General features: G+C 33.4%; 1 protein-coding gene across 4 annotated transcripts in view; it reads left to right on the top strand.

The window, feature by feature from the left end:
- The window catches only part of WDR11 (WD repeat domain 11), a 47,407-nt gene that overhangs the window by 5,214 nt on the left and 19,315 nt on the right, over window positions 1-22,878 (top strand). For 3 of the 4 annotated variants that reach the window (XM_085305272.1, XM_085305271.1, XM_085305269.1), the window contains exons 4-16: window positions 1,759-1,932; window positions 3,297-3,483; window positions 7,065-7,230; window positions 8,371-8,485; window positions 9,591-9,786; window positions 11,615-11,718; window positions 12,887-13,066; window positions 14,551-14,635; window positions 17,576-17,682; window positions 19,331-19,406; window positions 20,837-20,945; window positions 21,284-21,408; window positions 21,853-22,000. In XM_085305272.1, the coding sequence (XP_085161398.1) occupies window positions 1,759-1,932; window positions 3,297-3,483; window positions 7,065-7,230; window positions 8,371-8,485; window positions 9,591-9,786; window positions 11,615-11,718; window positions 12,887-13,066; window positions 14,551-14,635; window positions 17,576-17,682; window positions 19,331-19,406; window positions 20,837-20,945; window positions 21,284-21,408; window positions 21,853-22,000 (1,772 nt within the window). The remainder of the gene's footprint in view (window positions 1-1,758; window positions 1,933-3,296; window positions 3,484-7,064; window positions 7,231-8,370; window positions 8,486-9,590; window positions 9,787-11,614; window positions 11,719-12,886; window positions 13,067-14,550; window positions 14,636-17,575; window positions 17,683-19,330; window positions 19,407-20,836; window positions 20,946-21,283; window positions 21,409-21,852; window positions 22,001-22,878) is intronic. The other variant, XM_085305270.1, reaches the window with a different exon arrangement.

The following is a 22,878-nucleotide window of genomic DNA, read 5'->3' as shown; positions in this document are numbered from 1 at the left end:
TAAAAGCTGGAGCTTTGCTGCTTCAGTGACAAGAAAAGTAGTGCTTCATTGTAAGTCATTCTATATTTGATCCAAAGTCTTCATTTGGTGGAGGAGGAGTTAACAGTGTGGGTACACACAGTATGAACAAAAGGCTGAAGGGTGTTTTTTGCTGCCTTTCTGAAACCCAATGAGAAACACTTACCAGATCTGAAAAAAGAAAGCTGAGTTGACAGACAGAAAAATGTCTGAGGAGAAAAGTATTTTTTCCCACATCCTTAGCTTCTTTACAGCATGTTGCTTTAATTTATGACTTGGTGAGACTGTGCAGTGGTGGGAGCTGGACTCGGGGTGAGGCTTTGTTCATTGCCTGCTCAGCCCTTTCCATTATCTGGTATATTGTCCCATGTAGTGTGCATTGCTACACAGTTTTTGTGTACACAGTTTTGAAAATACATTATACATTCCACTGAGTGTCTTTCGTGTTCGTTTTTTAAAGAGAAAATTGCATATTGAAAACCATTGTCTATGAAGATTTGAATAATTGTTTCTTCTTCTCATCAACTTAGAAATATCTCAAAAGTAATTGATATTTCATGCAAATGATTTATATGCATTTTTATGATGTCTTGATGTTAATTTTATTATACATAGCATGTGAAAATTTTATCTTACTAATTTTGTTCTCAATTTGTGTGGTATTATATATTCTGCAAAATTTCAGATTTGTTTGCAGCTTTTATTTTAATTTGAAACTCATTTCTGCCTGCCTTCCTTCTTTTCTCTCTGCTTTATTTTTACTTGTCCTGATTAGAACACATTGTCCAGGTGTTCAAGCAGTAGAGATTTATTCTCATCTGGCAAGTAAATCTAAATGAAGATTACCAAAAGGGTATGGGAAGAGAGAAGCAGAAATTTTCAGAGGGCATCTGAGTACCCCTCTTTGATTATACGTTTCTTTTGGTAACTATATGTACTGTCAGGCTATATTCCTGAATAATATTTTGAAATATTGAAACATTATACGTATAGACTAAAACCAGAATGCCTCTGATATAGGTATAGAGGTGCTAAGGTGAAGCAATACTTTGTAGTATGGGGCAGAATACCTGATCTCCAATTGAAAAAGAATTTACCTGTTTCATTACAGTTTTACCAGTGTAGCTACCTTTGGTTCTTCTGACTGATGTAGTGTAATATAGCTATTTATCTTAAGTATTTGTTTGGTGATATCAAGCAGTGATAGTCGGCAAGCTTACCTCTTCAGACTAACCGTATCACTTAGGCGATGTACTTGTGTACAGGTGTGGTACGGTCGCTTTCATTCTACTTTTGAACTCAGGACTCTCTGTTAAAATTATTTTAAGTAGAAAATACATTTTCTTCCATATCTAATGCTGACACTATTTCAGTTTTTAAATACTATTTTGGGGTGTTGTATTGTTCTGTTCATTGTGACTCTGTGATAGTTCTGCATACTACAGTGTGTTGTATCATATAGAAATTTCCTGACTGAAAAGACTTGAATCCTTCAGCTGAGATGTGGATTTGCATGTGTGTGGACATGGATAATCCACTGCATTGTTACTTATTACAAATGTAAATTCATTTTGCTCCCTGAATTTATCTTTTGGAGCAAGAAGTGGAAACATGATGTTCATAAGTCAGTGTTCGTTTCTTTAAAGACAAGGTGTTCTCAGAAGAAGAATATTTTTGAAATAGATCAACTTTAGAAAATCAGTGTCAAAGTTGACTGTTTTTCATTCTTTGTCTTAACAGACATGCAGTGGTTGTGGAATCAAGATGCTTCTAGAGATCTACTGCTTGCAGTTCATCCACCTAACTATATTGTACTGTGGAATGCAGATACAGGCACCAAACTTTGGAAGAAAAGTTATGCGGAAAATATTCTGTCTTTTTCGTTTGACCCCTTTGATCCATCACACTTAGCTTGTAAGTTTATAAAATAGTAATAAAGGACAGTTTTAATACAGCAGGCTAATTTGCACTGGCAGAAATTAGAAAAATATCTGTTTGATGTTATCCAGAATCGTGAATACTTATATTACTACCATTAGTTCAAGGTGGAGATGAACTTTAAGGGGAGGAAAAGTAGACACACACTAAGAAATACAGCCAGAGATATTGCAAGAGTTTGGTGTGACCTGAATATATGTGACCAGGAAAAATGTGTTAGTTAAATGAAAGGTATTGAGATTAAAGAAATTGATTAGAGATGATAATGCCGGGAAAAATTCTTATGGCAAAGACAGAGGAACCTTTCATTCATATTGAATTCAAAGATGTTGTTGTGGGAGAGGAAAAGAGGACATTGGTAGGGAAGAGAAGTCAGAGGTCTGAGAAGAAATGTTTGATTTTTATAAAGGTGGAAAGCTTGTGAAGAGCAAGCTGGAGGAAGCCAAGTAGAGAAAGTCCTGTTAAGCAACCGTAACAAGTTAGAGAAGCATTGGATGCTGAGAAAGAAAATCCAGTTTGATAAAAGTAGACCAAGAATGCATAGCATCTTGAATGTAAAGGGTTTTGTTTGTTTGTTTGTTTGTTTTATGTAAAAAAGAAATACAGTGTTATTCTCAGTTTCAAAAGCAATTCAGATGCCAGGGAGATGCATTGCATATTTATTTATGTTTTAGCAGGAAAAAAAAATAAGGAGAAATAGTGAAAATGACCATTTTATTCTTTAATTTAGCTTAATCTCACCTGGTCTGTAATGAGATAAGGTGCAGAACTGAGGCTTTATATTTGTGGTTTTTATCTGTTATACCATTCAAACTGGAAAAGTCTTTTTGTTCATAAACATGTAGAAAAATGTTAGCTGTCTCTTTACAGCTTGATTCAATTTTTATGCTGCAACATAAGTAATGTGAGTTAATGATTTTAATGATTCTTTGAGCAGTGCTCTGTGTGAGAACAGAAATGGCGATATAGCCAGTGTCAGTAACCCTGCTTTGTGTTTGTACTGTGAAGCTTAATGAAGAATAGTTGATGACAGAGATTCACTGTATGGAACAAATATGAGAGGACAAACGAAAGGTTTCTGCCAATAATTTCACAGTATTTTTTTAGTATAGACTTAATTTGGAAAAATGGAATTCTGTGGATTTTAATGAATTGCAGTAGACCATCTGCTACCCTTTCAGTAGAAGGTGCATGTTAGCTAGAATTATGAGTTTTCCATCTAGTAGGCGATTATTAAAGCCATTATCATTTCTCCCCACCAAAGTTGCATTAAAATAAAACACCATGATAAAATTGCAGATTACATTTTACTGTAATAAAAACTGTTTTTCTTGGTACAGTGCTCACCAGTGAGGGAATAGTGTTCATCTCCGACTTCTCTCCTTCCAAAGCTCCTGCCAGCTCAGGGAAGAAGGTCTACATCTCCAGTCCCCATTCCAGTCCTTCTCACAACAAGCTAGCTGCTGCTACAGGGGCCAAAAAAGCCCTTGATAAAGTAAAAATTTTAATTAGTAATGAAAAACCAAGGTAGGTTACAAATATTTCTTCTCAGATATTTTTTATACCTATGTATTCTCTAGAGATTATTGGATTAAATATTGTGAGATAATTTATAAAATACTACATTGCAGTAGTAGATAGAGAATAAAGAAGGTGTTATTATAGGTGTTTGATCCACATAGTGGTGTTTCTATTTTTCATCTTTATGGCGTTGAAGCTAAAGACCGTCTGAGGATATGTGAAGAATGACAATTTTTATTTTTTGGTAAGTTCATGGTGCATTGTCTTCCATTAACTTTGGTTTCTTAATTAAGGTTCGGTTGATTTCCATTTCAAAAAATGGCTCGTCATTTTATTTGCCAGGCAAGAGAGGATCTATTTTTAAATGCACCTTGAATTTTAACATGCTCTTTGTGCATTCAACAGATGTGCCCTGTATATGATTTTTTTTAAATCATATCCGTTAACAATATAGACAAATAAACTTTTCTTTGCAAAATCTCTCATGACCTTGTAAAGCCAATATAGCCTTTAATGAAGGAATTGGATTTTATTCTCGTTTGACATCACTGAGTTACTGCATACCTTCTGACTGAAAAGCCAGTTTTTACTCTCTTTGGCTGAAACTGCAGATTGCTAATGGTGCTGCTGTTAGTTGGCTGTTTGTCTTTAATTTTGATGATTTTCAAAAACTGCATCCAGTTAATTTTGGAGTTTCTGGGAATGCTGTTGGTGTCCATGGGCAGATTTCTGTTGTCTTTTAGTGAAAATCAGAAGTGAGAAAAATGGCAAAAGCATGTACCAATGGTTTATAAATAGCAAATCTTAAAAGTTAAGTGACTATTGACTTAATTAAGAGAGGCAGTTACAATATGAGCAATTGGAATAAAAACAAGTGTGTGTAGGGATTCTGAAAGCTTAGCATAGGGAGAAGCTGGATATATGCTCATGGATGGGAACTCTGGTGAAGCATCCAGAGATCTTCCATGAGTGAGAATGAAATGGAAAACTTAGAGATTCTTACAAAGATAGAGTTTGGGAGGTTGTGGATCTAAGGTCTGTGGACACCTTTCATGCTTAAGGGCACTATGTAAGTGCAATAAGAAGCTGAATTCTCAAGAAGTGAAATTGAAAAGGAGAGGTACAACACAGCTAACAAAATCTCTATTTGTACTGACATTGAATGCAGTGAATAAACCAGTTTGTCTTTCGTATTTCAAGTTGTTTGATATTTATTTTATTTTATTTGATATTTATTTTTTAAAATAGGCAAATGAACAATGTTGTCTAGAAATAGTACTTTGCACAGATCTGTATTACTGTTGAACAGTTGTGTTACAGCTGAACTAAAGAAACACAAATGCTTGTTTTTATCCAGTGTTTCTTACAAAACTTGGTCAGAAGGTACCTGTTGTACATGATTACTTTCCCTATTTTGAATCGCTTTTAGTTTCATTTTATTGTCGGAAGGCTTTGAAATGGAGTATACCTTTAAAACTGAAGCTTTGTCTGGTTTGGATGAGAAAACTTACCAAATTGTGCGTCATCCTTGTTTCAGATAGTAATTGGAGTAAGATTCATTTAAAGTGAAGTAATATATTTAGAAGAAAGGTATTGTTCATAAAACATGTTCTCAACTTGTGGAGTAGAAGACTGCCTGTTCTTCTCTTAGGTTCTAACCATGCTGAATAGTGTTCATCTTGCCTTCAGATCATTGTTGCAGTCTAGTCCAGGTTAGTCCAGTGATAGGAGAAAAAGAAGAAAAAGATGGAGATGATGTTCTTTCTGCACGCTTGGTTTCAAACTCAAGTGTTAAACTTTAGGATGAACAAAGCCTTTATGTAAGGGTATAATATTGACAGTCGTTCTTCCAATTCAGTTCATAAAAATGACTGTATTGTCCCAGAATGTTTTGTATAAATGGATGGTGTAATGTTCTGCTGTAGCTAACAGTTTCTTGCAGGTGTAAATTCAGAAACATCTTTTTTGGCCAGGGCGGGTGGGGAGAGGAGTGAGAAGAGGTTAAAAGAGTTTGTTTCAATTGTGGAATGAGAAGGGCTGTAGTAAGAGAACTGAAAATTAGTAGCGGTACCTGAGAAGAGTTCTGTCACCCTGATGTTGTGTTTGATACTGCAATAATAAGCTTTTAAAATTTAATATAATATAAATAAAACTAGAATTTAAACATATGTACTGCTGTTTTTGTGTATTTTATGACTTTTTAAAACTATATTTTTTACAAGTTTGAGGGGTTTCTGGAAATTATCTAGACCTCTTTTTTGTGGTGTAATTCTTTTATTTCTTTTTTCACTTTCCATTTATGTATTTCTCAAATCAGTGACTGAGAATAAACTATTCAGACTGTATTGTCAGTTAGCACTTAACAACAAACTTTATTAAGTATTTGAAATTTATGCTCCATTTTAATAAGTTCTTTAAATTGCAAACAGAGCAGAAGACTTGTTGACATGTCATTCTGTAATCGTTTAAGAAATTATGATTTTTTATATTAAGTTAAAGGGCATGATCTTATCTTGTAGTTTATTATGCCTGACTTGTACTGTATTGAGCAGAATCTTATTTCCAAATACTGAGATAGTACATATGCTGCTGCAATGTTATGTATGTTCAGTAATCACAGCAAACCAACAAGTGCAACCAAATCAACAATGCATTTTTCTGCATTCTTCTGATTACATTTTGAATTGTATATGAATGTTGCTAAGGGTATGACAGTAATCTCCTTTTCCCTCCTTTTCCCTCCAGAACACCACAAAAGCTATAATGGGGAAAAGGGAGGAAAAATTGTAGCAGTGATGATTTGTCTGGCTTTACATTATTTTAAGGAAGTTTTGAGGAAAGAGGAGCAAGATATTGTTGGGAAAGTGATTACAAACATAAGTTGACTCGAACTCATGAAACAAAGAAGCTTATAAGGGAAAGGTTTAGAGTATACTGGAAGGAGGAGATTAAAAACAAACAAAACCATTTGAAAGGGATGCTTCAAAACTGAGCACAGGATAAGGATGATTTCCTTCAGTGTGACTTACATATAGTTCATTGGATTACATGTACTTGATGAACCTCTTTACCTTGCAGTCTCTTGCCTGTTAAAATTGCATAGCATCTAACTTAATAGTGTTTCAGTCAATATTCCTCAATAACATTCTTGTTCTTTATTACTTCCTCTGATTTGGAAGTCTAGTATTTAAGGTTAGTTCATTTCATTTAAAGTAATATGTATAGAAATATGAAAATTCATAAATGAATTGCTCAGTATTTGAGGTGTTTAAGAATTATACTTGCTTCATTTGAATTACTTTAAAATTATTTTAAATTCAAATTTTTAAATTTTAAATTATTTTTAAATTACTCTAAAATCTTTTTTTAAACAGAAGTTGAGTGTATTTTGAAGATCAGTGTTACTTTGCAGTACTGCAGCAATTAAATGGATTTCTGCAGTTCACTAGCAATCAAAATAAGCAATATTACAGGCAAATTAATCCTGTTAATTTTATTTTGAACTCAAAATATTTGTTAGTACAGGAAATTATTAAAGGTGTTCTTTATTTGGGGGTTACTTAAAATTTATTTTTGATATATTGCAGTGCTGAATCTGTTACACTGAACGATTGTCTTCAATTGTCATACTTACCTTCCAAAAGAAATTACATGTTGTTACTCTATCCCAGAGAAATTTTGATTCTTGACTTGGAAGTGAATCAGACAGTGGGTGTGATTGCAATCGAAAGAACAGGTGTGCCTTTCCTACAGGTAATAAAAATTTGACTTGTTTCTGTCATTGTAGTAGACTGTCAAAATCACCTGCAAGTTCATGTCCCACTGATAGTTGTGTTTTGATTATTACTAGAGTAAGAAAAGTAGTAAACTCCGAGGGGGGGGGATGGAATTGCCTCTATTGTCACTGTTTAATGTAGTTTTCTGTTGTTTGCAGCAAATACTGCAGACATTTGTAGTGTTAAAAAAGTTACCAGTCTGGAAACAGTGCTGTGGAAAAAAGACATTTTACTTTCCAGCAGTTAAGTCTTTTGTATACAAGTTCTCTGAGCATTGATCAAATAGCTAAGTCTAGTCTGAGGGGTTACTGAAGCATGTTGGTTGTCTTGGAATCATGAATTATCGCATCAAAAAGGAAAGTTTAAAAGATCTTAACTGAAGTATATGAGAAAGTGGATGTTAGAAAAAACCTCACTGAATTGCACAAAACCATCTATCTGTACTAGTATCATTAGCATCATCTGTTGATTCTTCAAATAGATTTCAAATATACTGGTTATCTTTTGAAGAAAAGATGCTCAAATCTTGTGTACATAATAAGGTTCATAATTCCCATATGTGCTAGTGACTTTATGAGCTGATAGGCTAGTTTATTTTTGGTTACTTGATTATAGAAGTCTTCAGGTTAGGTTTAAAATGCTATTGTGCCAAATTCACTAAGTTCTTGGATTTTTCATGAATGTTTGGGTATATTTTGAGCAATAACGTCTCCGAAGTTATGAAGAGCTGTACTTTTTTCCACAGTATACCATTCTGCATTTTACTACTTGATGAGTTTAGGAATAAGATTTAAGAAATAAGATTTAAAAACATGAGATTAAAAAATCTAAATGAATTTCTTGTTATTAAGAATAGATGATGTGGAGCTGTTGCCTATTTTTTTTTTGTTGTTGTTGTTTTGTTTTTTTTACTTTTTCTGGCACTGATACTTTGTATATCAGTTTTTATTGAGTTTGCCTTAGTCACCAGTAATGCAGCTAAGCAAATTCATCAAAATAGTGCCTTAATGGTAAAGTTCTTAATGACTGTTGTGTATGCAGCGTGTTCATTTACAGATGTACTTTACAAAAGATATAATTTTGTTAATCAAATATAATGTGATATCTGTTTACACAGGTAGTTCCTTGCTTTCAGCGTGATGGGTTATTTTGCCTACATGAAAATGGCTGTATAACTTTAAGAGTTCGCAGATCTAACTGCTGTGTAACTGGAACTCCAAATGAAGAACCAGGTAAGTTTGGTGTCAGCAAATGGCCAGAAATAGATTTCGAGGCATTTCAGTTATTTAGCACCAGTATTCAGTCCTGTTCTTCCAGATTTGAAGGCATCACCATCATGACTTGTTCACTCTGGTGAATTACAGCGCTCCTAGTGTTTTTTTTTTTTTCTATTAAGTAAATCCATTGAATGTATACTGCATTTTCCCAAAATTGTTTTTGACATCCTTGATATGTAATGCAAATAAGACATGAGTGTCCTGAAAATGTTTTCGTTAATGAAAATACTATTTTAGTTGTGAAATAGTTTAACAATTCAATATATAAGAAATGTTTAGATAAAAGATGATTAATTTATTCTTTTTATCTTTCGGGGAAGAAGGTATTTTACTGACAACCACAATGATTTTTGGAAGTAATTTCGTCTCAAGAATTGATTTTGGAACTATTTTCTGTTGACTTAAATCTACATTAAGTTCTAAACGACTAAGTTTTTATCTTCTTTATAGAATCTTACTAAGAGTGACTACTGAATATATATAGTTTAGGGAATAGTAAAGACGTATAAAAATAGTTCTGTAAATATATAGCTAGGGGGACAATAAAAGTTGACTAAAAATAATTCTGTAAATGTCAAATTCATTGCGAGAATAAATGACTTTTTTTTTAATTACCTTTTCTTTTAATGTGGTTGGTAATTTGGCAATTTTTCATGAGCTACAGCGTTACTTGTTTCTAGTTTTTACCAGCAAGTCAAATGAAATTTGGATTGTGGAGAGAAGATTCAGTTTCTTTCCAGATGTAAAACAGTAACTTTTTAGATTCAAGTGGAATAAGCCACTTTAAAGACAGAGTTGTACTTTGGAGAACTCTTCAGAGCCATACACTAAATACAGCAAAATCAGCTATATCTAGTCTCTGATATATGTACACACACACACACACACAAATATGTGTGTGTATATAAAACATATATTTTTCTTCCCTGAATAGTTCAAAGGAAGCATGTGGATTTCAACCAAAGAACTCGGTCACTGTAACCATTTACTTCTGAGGATCCATCCCCTTGTATGCTTTCTATTCTAATTGTTTGTGTCGTTTGGCACATTGATGTTGCAGATCCCGACCCAGTTCAGGAGCTGATTTATGATTTAAGAAGTCAATGTGATGCAATTAGAGTAACAAAAACGGTTCGTCCATTCAGTATGGTGTGTTGCCCAGTGAATGAGAATTCTGCAGCTCTCATAGTCAGCGATGGCAGGGTAATGATCTGGGAATTAAAATCCAGTATTTCTGGCAGAAATTTGCAGAACAGGTAATGGGATTTATTTTTCTCATCAAATCTTTCATCAGCTACATTTACCAGAGTTATATTAAATTATATTCTGAAAGTAACAGTGTTTGTTTTGCTTGTGTGTATGATAGTATGGCATGTGCTATGCATATGTGTGAAAGAAAGAAGAAATATATCATCCAAAGGGATTAGTATGTAGTCTTCCCCCTTTAAAAATAATTTCTACCCAAGTGGATGGCATAAGGAAACAAAAGATAGAAGGAATATTCACAAGGAATATTTTCTTCTTATTTGTCTTTCTTCAGACTATATAATTTTCTATGGGATTGGAGCCATCAGTTTCAATGGCACAAAAAGCAGCCTGCAAAATTAGTCTGGAAATTACTAGATTTTTAGTAGGGAAAAAATACTCTGCTAGCTTCCTATGAGTTGACACAGAGCAATATGAGGCTGCACAGCAGGTGGCTGGAATATGGTAGTGTAAACAGTTAACATATCTTATATCCAAAGCATTTAGTGTTTTAGATTGAGCAGTTTCTAAAAATGCTATGTGAAATAGTATAGTTCTTTGAACATTCAATCTATTAAGGTCATTTGACTGCAATAAGCCTTTGACTATGGAATAAAATAGATTACTTACTGGCATAAAAGAAAAATAAAATTCTTGATATACTTTTAAATGCCAAAAATACCAGATTTTCAATGTAGCTCTTTTTGTTGCTCATCAGAGATTTAAAATTTTTATTGTTGGTATTCCCCAAAGTACTATTAGCTGGATTCTTTGTGATACATATCTAAGAGTGTTGTTTATGATCCATATGYTGCTGGGTTTTATTCCTTGGATTCTTTAAGTACATTTCTAAAACACTGATTTTCGTCATGATTATGTAACTAGGAATAATGGTATAATATAAGAACTACTGGGCCTAGAAGATTCCCAAATATGGTTGGTTTGTACTGAAAAGTAAAGAATATTTCTAGTTGGCACAGAATTGTAAAGGCTTTTTTAGGAGTCTTCCTCCTTTGGCTCTTGCTTTACGGGATTGGATCTGATCTTGCTTAAAATTTGAACACAAAGACTGTTAAAGTGGGAATTTAAGGAGAAGGGTATTCGCTGTGCCTTAAACTGAATTTTTGTGTACACCTGCGTGCAATCTGCAGTCTCTGGTGATCACATAGGCCTGTCCTCAGGCTAGTAAGTTTATAGTCAAGTTTGCAGGGGCCATTTGAGTCCCATTCAACAGGAGATTGCATTGGAACCCCAGTTACAGTCACTAGGAAAAAATACTCCCCAAACTGATGCATAGATACCCAACAAAAGTATAAACACAGGTAATATGAGAAGTTTCTGTTGTACCTTTGTGTACGCAAAGGCAATCATATTTCATCTGTTTGTGAGAAAGGTGTTATTTCAGTGTTGGGCTTCATCATCTGGATCCTATATAGGAAGTGCTCTTCTGAGCAGAACTTTTGGAATCTGTGTTCTTAAATGTCTAAATATTTCTGATTGCTTGCTAGGTGTATTCATTAATGTAGTTGTAAATATTAATAAACGCTGTATTTAAAAGACTTCTTTCAGTGCTTGGGTGCACTTCTGAACAAGAGACACATTTGTTTTTCCATGTATAATAAAAGTTACTGGCAAAAATCCATGCAAGTAAGATGAAAATGGTTCTGAATTGTGTATATTTTCTCATAGTAGAAACATCTCATGGGAGCTGATGTAATCATTTCAAAATGATTTTGCAAGTAATAAGTAGTGAGAATGCTGAAAGAACAATTTGGAGAAATCCCAAAATTGAGGATGTGAGTCAATTTGCATTACAAACTTGTTTTCTTTCTTTTACAGCAGTTCAAGTGCATCACCATTGTATTCCCCAGTTTCATTCTGTGGGATTCCTATAGGAACATTCCAAAATAAACTTCCAGACCTTTCATTAGACAACATGATAGGTAAGAATTTCTTGCATTAATATTATGGTTACTAATTTCTAGGATTTCTGAATAATTGCACCTCTTAAGTTACTTGAGAACTACATATGTTAGATTTGTTTTCTATGTAATTTTAATAGCAATTACCAAATAAAAGAAAAAAAATTCCCACTTGCTAAAAACATTATTGATTACACTTTAAGACTTTTTCTATTGAGGGCTCTTGCTCAGAGTTCACGTACCGTAAGAGAAAAATGTAAGTAATTTAAATTGGAATTTGGCCAAAAATCCCATTCCTTCATTTGTTCAAAGTAATCTTAAATGGCTGAAGACAATTTGACTCATGTATCCTGGGCCTTTGTGAAAGCCAGATAGCAACTAACACTTCAGTACTGAGAAACGTTCCATAAAGAAGTTCCATGCAGATAATCAACTTTATGTTCTGAAATTGATTTTTATCGGAAAAGTGTCTAGAGTTCCTCAGAGGTGCTAATGTACTGTTGGTAAAAGGTGTCTGTATTGCTGTTGCAGACATCTCTTACCATCATGGGATGTTATCTTGCACTTATCTCCACTGTTTAAAGATGAAATGATTTTTCTCTTATCTGCAGTTTCTGTAGTCATTTACATCATAGATACTGTTAATTTGTACCATATATCACTTGAATTGGTACAAATGACTGCAGAAGGCATACAGCAATGAGATTATATCTTTATTTTTACACATCTTTAGGGTGTCAGCTGAGCAAATTTCACTCTTTAATTTCTAGCAGTGGGCTGCTAAGTTTTACTGCTTGGAGTTATAGCTACATAAGTCTTTGAATTGTTCTAATAATTTCAAAATGTTTGTAATTTATTAAAAAAAAAAAAAAAAAGGAGGAGAGGAAACAAATAGAAGCTACCCTTGGATGCTGGAAGAATACTGAAACAACTTTAGTTTATTGTTTTGTACTTGCTTTTTTACCTTTCTAGCTTTAGAAATGAAAGTTAATACTGGAGAAATTGCTCGCTTAAGTGCAGTGTTTCAAAGAGTTTCGTCATACCTAGTTCAAAGGGAAGGAATGCCTCTTTAATTAAACATTGTTACTTTATAGGTTAGGTTATTTGTAAGTCTTTTAACCTCCTTTGATAACTTTCTATGAGCTCTGAGATTAAAATGTAATACTAACAAGAGCTTTAATTTTTAAAGCAGGGCAAGGTACAGCTGCTGGAGAGGATCAGTCAAAAAGTTCTTTTCTGCAAGAAGTGCACCTCAAATTTCTGCTGACTGGACTTCTTTCAGGACTACCTTTGCCTCCATTTGCTATCCGTATGTGCCCACCTCTTACAACAAAAAACATTAAACAATATGAGCCACTCCTTGCTGTTGGTAAGTATCTTGAGTCTTTTATTGATTTCTCTAAACGTTATGTGTTCCAAGTTAAATAAAACCACAGTTACTGAATCTTACTACAAATGTAGTAAAACTCATCCAGATACTGCAGTAGTTATCAGTGAACACCTGATTTTTTTAAAGGCTAAGTTGTCCCTGTTTAAATATTTGAATAATGTTATCTTGCTGGCAAGTTCTTTGAAACCACATCAGGGATTTCACTATCCACACTGACTGGTGTTTATCTGTGCAGTCAGTTAAAAGACTGGAACAGTAGATACACAGACACTGTAAATTAAAATTTGTAGCAGGTTGTAGAATTATATCTCCTGATGCTGGTTTTCAAACATGATCGAGCGTATCTAAAATATCAGTTGATCCTAGGCTGTCCTCTAGGTTACAGCACTGCATGCTGCAGTTCTGTTCCCAATACTGCACTTCTAACCATATCTCCAGAGACTGTGCCTATCAGAAGTCAGACTTACAGGTTGTTTGTTAGTCTTAAGGTTGCCTGTGCTACAGAGTCTTCTGGAATGTGGCATAGGTTTTTGGAGGGAAGGAGGTAAAGGTAAATGTTACACAGGAGCTCATAAGCTCCTCATGAGCATATCACGCTAGTAATGACTGTGTCATACTAATGCATGTATGTACATGTGCAGTTCTCATAAAACTTCTGTTATCACTCAACACAGTCTACCATCAGTAATTGTGCTCTGAAATGTAGGCAAGCTGCCATTACTTGATACAATGCTGCTAAAACATAACTCTCAATCCTGTAGAAGTTTTAGCTGTTGCTGTTAGAACAGGTGAAATACAAGATTAAGAAGCTAATAGTAGGTACAGAGAGCATTTACAGCAGTCTGCAGCATTCTACACTTGAGGTACCTGAATCGCTCTTTGCAGTTCCTTTGTCATATTCAATAAAGTTGATATGAGTGTAAAGAAAGACGAAAGTCTTCCCAGTGTCTATTAGAAAATTATAATTTCAGCATTCCCAAATGTTTTTGACTACTTGTAGCTAACAGCTACTAGTTTATTGATTCGTAATTTGAAAGAGGTCGTTATCTCAGGGATGAGAAAACAGAATTGCTTTAATGATCTGGTAAAATTTACTCTTGATTCTGTCGTAGGATTACTAATGAAAATGGTTAATACTCTTCCTTGAGTAATCAAAATAAAAACCAGTCCTTTCTCCTATGATTGGATATATGGTGAAAATACAAGAAGAATTAACAGATTTTCTACACATCCCACAAATAATTTCAGGAAAATGTCTTGACCTAAATTAATTTAGCTGGCTGCAGAGAACCTTAGAAGGTTTAATTTATAATTAAACATTACAAATCAAAATACCTTTTCTAAAATTACATAATATATAATAGTTAAAGATGAAAAAAGAGAAGTATCTATAAATCTTGCATTTTCACTCAAGTATGAAAGATAAAGCTGGTCTGTATATCTTTAAAATTTGCTTTTTGTAGGTACAAGTAATGGCTCTATCTTGGTTTTTCATCTTACAAGTGGACTCTTACACAAAGAGATAAGCATCCATTCCTGTGAAGTCAAGTAAGATTTTAATTCATACTATAATCCTTTGGGGAAATGAAAATTTAAACATTTCATGTACAAGCAACAAGCAGTGTGAGTGTCTTGTTTCATGGGTAATGACACTGAAGAAAATTTCCTTTTCAGTAGTCTGCCATAATAAGTAATATATTGAGTAACTCACTATCAAAACTAGAATGAAAATTACATTGAAATGTAAATATTTGAATTGTATCTATGCAGGCTGATCTAAGATGTGTATCAACTGTTTTTCAGTTTCTGTAGAACATTATAGTACAAAGAAATCTTTTTTAACAGAAGAAACTTTATTACCAAGTCTTGTTTATATAGCAGTCATTACTTGCACATTTCACTCTTTCACATAATTCTGTCTTGTACACCAGTATGATTCCTGTCCTCACATGAGGCTGAAATTTGAGACAGTTCTAGCCCTAGCTGAATTCAACATAATTTTCTCTTTTAAAGATTTTAAAGACCCAATACATGACTCAACATTGAGCCGTCCTAAATATAGAGCACAGCAAGTTTTAAAACTCTCATACTGTGTGTTTTTTAGTGTTTATACAATGGCATAACTATATGGCAAAGATACCAAAGATGATGCTTGCTGGATACATATTTCTGGACTGATTTGAGCATAGGAAATAAAATATTTCTAGTAGTAGTAGTATAGATTTATATTAAGAGTTGTGGCACAAAGCCTAATTGAGGTTTAGATCTGCTTCATTCTCAAAAACGTGAAAAATATGGATGTCTCAGCATAGATAGCTCTAAGAGAGTTCATTATCTAAATATGCTTTGAATCTACCACCTAAATCATGTAAGTGTAGTTGCATTTGTGGTGTGATTGATAGATATTGTAAGAACAGAATTTCACTTTCTGTTCTAATGCATTTGAGTTTTATCCTTGTTTCATACCCTTGTTTCATAGAATTATCTACTTACAAGATGTTTTCTCTTATGTTCTCACATACAGCCCAAGCAGCTACTGAATCCTGCTTTATTTTTCGTTCATGTGACTATAGCATTCAAAATTAACGCCACTCCTAACACTGCACAGATATAATTAAAAATATTTTTTAAAACCACTACTAACATTTTGCAGGTGGGGTTAAAAATGTTTTCTTAGGATTCAAACACATCTGAAATGCACTTTGAAAAATCTTTATTTATATTTTATTTGATTTAGATTTTATGTATTTTTGGAAGTATAGTTAGTGTGGGCTTTTAATTTTGCAAAGGTTTTGCAATATTTGAACAACTTTTTAACAATACATGGACTTTGCAGGAACTGTCCTTGCATAGATGGTATTTTCAGAACAGAATTAAAATGAGTATGAATTGTGTTAAATGCTTGTAGTCAAAAGCAGTCATCTGAGCAAATCTTCTAAAGATTTATTTAGTTTCTCAATCTGGCTTTTAATGGTCTGAGTGACTTTCTACATAATTCTGACAAGTTCAAGGGAATGCTTTAAGCAATGTGGAATAATGCATAATAATTTTTTAAATTAATATTTATGAAGTACAACAGTTTTTCTTGCAGTGGGAATTCTTAACTTTACCTCCAGAATGTTGGATTCAGTTTTAATTTATAGTATATCTGCAGGGAACACCATTATTTTAATATATAATTAATAATACCCTGGAACTATAGCTAAATGCCAGCAGAGTTTTCAGTATCCTGTAGTTTAAGAACAGAAAAGAATAAAACTCGGGTCTTTGAACTTTACGACTCAGGCAGTTTTACATACTTCTACATACTGAAGCTTTAAAAGCTTCAGTTCTTTTGCATGTTACCTGTGCTAACATAATACACACTGAGTTGTCTAGGTGTTACTAATTGTGACTTAAAAACAAAAACAAAAAAAAGCCTTTGTAGAGCTATACCATGAGTAGGAAGGAAGAAGTGATTCTCTGTCCTGCATTTAAGATAGTGCTAAAGAAATAGTGGAACAGCTAATTATCAATCAGTGACAAAATGTAAATTTACGGTTACTCGTGAGTACAAACTATACAGATAAATTGTTTTAGTTTGGTTTGTTTAGTTTTGAGTTTAGTTTGGTTTTTGATTGGGAAACACAGGAAAGAACAGAAGTGCTTCAGAGCACACTGAAGAAAAGGGCAGGCTGCTATTAGGAGCATGAGTGAGGGGAGAAAAACTAGAAGGAGATTTTAGAATATGTGCTGGCTGAGAGAAGCTGTGAGTGGAAGATAAGTCTTTTTTTGTTGTTCCCTTAGGATACAGAGAAATGTAGTTAATTTTTATTACTAAAAGTGTAGTTAATTTTTTATTACTAAGAGGAATTAGAACAAATATGAAATAACTAATTCTGTTACTTTTTATGTTTTCTAACTGGAGCAATCTGAATTTTTTCATAAGCCAGTGTGGCAAGATAGGTGATGATAGTGTATCTTCAGTGTGGAAGAGAACACGTTCAAGGCATATAATTAAAATGTCTATGATTTAGCTTCTTGCTCAGTCGAAGTGGTTCATTCTGAATGCCTTTACTGCTACTTTGGCTCATTCCCATATAGGTAACTGTGACTAAAGCAGTACTTAGTTTTTTGCTGATGCCCAGCAAGTTCAAAGTAGCAGCAGTTTAAAAATTAAAACTTAAAAATTTCACTGACTATAACTAGAATGTGTGCGGTCTGCAGGCAAAACTAGACATCTTACTTGAGAATTACTACACAACATCTATGTTTTAGCAGTCAAATTTAGCCTGACTCCCCTCTGGGAAACTATTTTGCAAACATTCATCACCTCCCTTAAAAAAAAAAAAAAAAAGCTTTCTCACTTAGAGAATGATACATGAAAAATACCTGCCAGTTCTGCAATACAAGTGATAGTGAACTTTTCTTATTTTTATGTATTTGTAAATTATGCATTTATTCAAATATTTTTGCTAATACAGTCCATGTACTCTCTTCTGATGACAGGGGAATTGAGTGGATAAGCTTGACAGGTTTTCTTTCCTTTGCCACATCAACACCTAACAATTTGGGGTTAGTAAGGAATGAGCTGCAGCTGGTGGACTTACCAACAGGTTAGTATTTCCTGAGAAATCTGTTTAAGAGGCTGACAGATTTGTTGGTGAGTGACAAATACAAGTTTTTACTACTTTTTTTTTTCTCATTGTCATGGCAAAAAAAAAGAAAAAAGAAGAAGAATTTAACTGATTTTGCTCTTCCTTCCTTGTAAAAGCATATAATGTGTTCCAGCTGGTGCTCTACAAACCAATTTCCTTCAATAAGTTTGTACAGATATCTGACTTGGACTCAATAATAGAATGACCATGTGTCAGCAGGAGGCTTAGCAGCATTCACAGAGTGTGGATATTAGAGGCATATTTTATTCACAAAATTCATGTAGGCTTTATGTAGCCTTTTTTACACTTGTGGAAAAGATTCAGTTTTTGTATTTTGTATTTCCAAGGTGCTGCACAAGGTGACTATTCTTTTAACATAACAATGCTACAGTTTTTTTTTCCTGATACTCTATTGTTCATTTGTTCAAAACAAAGCAGGGAGCAAGGAAATGAACTTTGTAAAATGCATGTCAAGTAAAACGTGGTTTGGATTTTTCACTTAGCTTTCAAATCAGTATAGAAACATTTATACTCATGAGTGACGGAAGACTCAATATTTCCACAGGCAAACAAATTTCAGATAAATATGAATACCTGATACTTTAGCGTATGGTTTATTTAAAAAATAATTACGTTTCCCCTTTTAAAGCCTGCTAGAAAGGCATATGTACTGAACTGAATGAGCAGTGATTCTGCTATCAGTATTAGCCCAACTTTCTTTTTTAGGGCTAAGCATACTTGTTTGCATTCTCTTCATAAATGCATTGACAAATTCTTATTTATGTTTCTGAGCTATAAACAACAATTAGGGAAAAAACCCTAAGACATTTGATGAAGCGAATAGAGCTTTAAGGTTTCCTGTTGGTTGGCCTCTGACATGAGTGCTATTAACTAGTATTGTTGATAGCTAGCTTTATTCACATTACTGGTTTACGTGAGTAATTTAGCTGTGAGTAATCACGAGAGAAGTATTTTGAAAACCTGTTAAGGAAAGAGAAGAAACTTGTATTACAGTTACTATGATATATTTAATGTTTGTAGAGCTTCCTTTATTTTAACACCTTTAATTCTGCAATGCTTTGTATAGATGGGTGAGAATGTTACTGAGTTAAGATCATGAGTTTGTATGTTTTTTCATCAATGTTTGTTGTTTTACTTGAAAAAAACAATAATTCTGCTAAGAATAGAATGAGTTAATACTTCACTATAGAAATACTTTCTGAATTCTTCTCAATTTAATACTAGATTATGGCAAAATTTACTTCTCTTACAAAATTTAAAATCTACTCAGGGATTTCTAACATGAGGAATCAAGAATATATTTCATATTTTATTGTCTTTGAGTGGAAACTAATAACTCCTTGAATTATTTCTATACATTTACATAATGCTGGTTATGCATTAATTTCAGGAGTTGTGCTCTGGAAGTGAGTTGTTTATGAAGTGTTAGACAGTGGACTTTACATTATGGTTTAATCCCTAGAAATACACAGTAAAACCTTAGCAGTGACCAGAGTAACATAAGATATGGCAGGCCCGTAAGAAATATTCTAGTTTAGTTTGGTTAACTATTTCTGTTTTCTCCCATGTCACTTTTATGTTCCAGGCAGGAGCATAGCATTTCGTGGGGAGCGAGGTAATGATGAGCCAGCTATTGAAATGATAAAGGTGTCTCATCTGAAGTAAGTAGATTAGCCTTGTGAAGTTTATAAATTGTACTGTATTTCATGAGGATCCTCATTGCTTACTAGAAATAATCTCTACCAAGAACAGTCACTTCAGAGAGTAGAGAAAAATATGCAAACTGCATCAAGAGAAAATATACTTTCACATTCATACCTCCTCTACTCTGAAATTTATACTTAAGCATTCACACCTTTTGTACTCTGATCTAATATTCTAACGTATCTCTGGTTGACCTTGTCAAAAACTTAAGAATCCAATTAAATTTCAGTTGTTTGATTTTTTGTTATAAATCTCCTTTTCTATGACTTAACCCTACTTAAAACTAGAGGATTGGGATTAGGGATGGGTTTTTTTTTTTCATTAGTTTATTAAATTCCTTAAATATATATTTCACACCTTTGTAAATAACTGTCTACCTGGATATCCAATGTGAGGTAATGATATTTAAGAAGCCAGCTGATGAACGGCCAAATTGCTTCCCATCAAATCCTGCTTATTTTGATATCTGACCTTGACGGGAGCCCCTAGTCTTTATAATAACAAAAATAACAACAATTGTGTTCTGTAAATTTTCTTTATTGTTGTAAATGTGATTAAAATACTACTGAATTTAGTAGAATATTGTCTTTAAATTTTCAGTCTTTATTGTAGAGAGATAATGTCTTTTACCTTGAATAGAAAATGTCTTGGGAATTATGTATGTGTTCCAGGGAATTTAGATGAGTTCAACCATATAATGGTCTTGGTAATATGTTAAAAATTAAGAGCAGCAATGGTATTAAGTGAGAACAAGAAAGGATAGCTTATTTGAATAAAAATTAATGCAGTTGAGGAGAGTAAATAAAACCAGGGAGCCTTTCTGTATTTTCATGTTACGTGTAAAAAGTCCTAGACTGAAGGTGAAAGGTCTGAAGACATGACTGACAAGTGGTTTAGTATAAAAGGATCTTCTACTCACTTATCACTGGATTAGGGAAGTGCCACGTATATGGAGTAGAGAAATAAATCTATCCAAATTACAGTCTTGTCCTGTTCTAATACCATGTGTATTCATCAGTGCAGGCTGACTGTGGCCATATTGGAGGTACTGCTCCTTTTTCTGAATTCCTTTCCTTATCACCTTTTGCAGTAATTGACCTGCACCACCAAGGTGACAGAAATTTCTAGGTTTTGTTTTTATTTTATTTTATTTTATTTTTTACCTTGAAGAAGGACTCTCTTCAGGCAGACTCTTTTGTACCTGAGTAACTCAAGGAAATCATAAGCTTGTGTGTGGGATTTGAGCCAAATTAATTCACTCCTCTTTCTCCCAGTTTTTGAGGGTTACCAAAGTGCTATTATGAACTTCATGTATGAAGTAAAATGCTAAAACTGGAGTTGGAATGGAATGATTACTGTTGATGTAGTAAAGTCTTGTTTATTTTAGGCAATATCTAGCTGTCGTATTTAAAGACAAACCCCTGGAAATCTGGGATGTCAGAACATGCACTCTGCTCAGAGAAATGTCAAAAAACTTCCCTACAGTGACTGCTTTGGTAAGGAGTAAGATCTCTATTGCTCACTATTTATTAAATCTAATATATTCAGATAGCATAATAACATTTTGCCACAAGATTGTTCAAAGATTTTTATTTGTAGTATACAGATAAATGCTTTCACCCTTCCTTTTTCTTTTCTTCATCTGTTATCAAATAGAGGCAAGAAAAAAGGAAATACTTGGTGAAAAATTGGTCCGCTTCTTGGGAGGTGGGAGATGAGGAATCAAAGAAGGCAATTCTCAAAGAATTTTTTATATAATTAGCAAAAAAAATTCTCAATAAATTTAGGGAGTAAAAATTCATGTTTTCCATTTTGGTTGAATGATTTTTCACAGGAATGGTCACCTTCTCATAACTTAAAAAGCTTGAGGAAGAAGCAGCTAGCAGCCCGTGAGGCCATGGCCCGACAGACGGTTGCCTCAGATACTGAAGTCAGCAGTGTAGAATCTTCTGTTATCAGGTATTTCTGGTTACTATTTCATTTAATGCTATGACACGTCACTTACTATTTTGCACTGTATACTGTTGTTTTATAGAATGGAATATTTTGGAACTGATTCTTGGATGTATATCAGGTAAAACAACTTTCTATCCTCCTTTTGGTATCTAAACAACACAGGAAAGCTTTTAAATGTGAACTTTGATCTGCTGCTGAATGAGAGAAACAGTGTAACAAGCAGGACTTCTGTCTGTTAGTTCGTTAGTTATCCAGTTCTTGAAGTAAAACTCTTTATTTGCCCTTTGAACATTGCCAAAAGTATATAATGAGTTAACTGTTTTTTTCTGGTAAATTACTTTAAGGGAAATGAGCATTTTTACACTACTTCTGTCATTATTTAAGGAGATCTTGACTTGCAGTTCTGATTTTGGGAGGCACCTATGTCTCATTATATTCTCTTTAAAGTTTGTTACAGGAAGCTGAAAGTAAATCTGAGCTGAGCCAGAACATTTCTGCCAGAGAGCACTTTGTGTTTACAGATACTGATGGACAGGTTTATCATCTCACAGTAGAAGGAAACTCAGTAAAAGACAGTGCAAGAATTCCTCCTGATGTGAGTTCTAGTTTTCTATGTGTTTGGTGCTTAATTTTTTTGGTTTTCAGAGAGAAAAAACTTTAAGGAAAATGCTTTCTAATGGCAAGTGGTTACTAAATTCATTGCTTGAAATATGAAATAAAAGTTCTAACTTTGGCATTTATAACAATTTTCTGTGTTTTTCATGTTCTTATGGTTTTCTATTTAAAAAAATACATTGGAATAAATAGTTTTTATGTTAGCTAGAATATTTTTTTAGTCCCTGACTTAATTTTGTATAAATGACACAATATATATTTTTCTTAATTTTAGTAAAGCATATACAAAAAGCTTGAATCATAAAAGAAGAATTGTTTAGTGTTTCTATGAGGTAGACAGAAGCGATTAAGTTTGGTTATCATTATGATCTGAAATGTGACAATTTCAGAAACATGATTTTGGACATCAGTGTTTTTTGATTAAGATTTTCAAATACACTTTATTCATTGCCAGTTATTTAAAGAATTCCTAGTCTTCCATTTTTGTTTCTGTCTTTCTGGATTTTCTTTGTTTCTTGAACTTTTTAAAGCATCTGCAGATGCTTTAAGTCTTCTGTGATTTTAAAATATTTTGTGATTGTAGATTTCTATATAAATTTTAAACAATATTGTTTGTTTGCCAGTGAAATGGAGATGTCCTGAATAATTTTTTTCTATAGGAAACATTGTTAGGATATCTTTCCAAAATTACAAAAAAGTTAAGAACAAGTTCTTAGAGTTAGTAGCACTTGGTTTCCTTTTACATAGTGATAGTACATAATAGTAATATCAAATTATTAGTTGGAGAAACTTAATTTATTTTAATTTGTTACCAATAATGTCCTTCGAGAGTTTTTGGGACAGCTTATCTTTCCTGAG

This window comes from Rhea americana, unplaced genomic scaffold (genome assembly GCF_003343005.1).
Source record: "Rhea americana isolate MKP2758 unplaced genomic scaffold, rheAme1 scaffold_218, whole genome shotgun sequence".
NCBI lineage: Eukaryota > Metazoa > Chordata > Aves > Rheiformes > Rheidae > Rhea > Rhea americana.
Note: the sequence above shows the minus strand (reverse complement) of the source record. Positions and strands in the feature narration are given on the sequence as shown.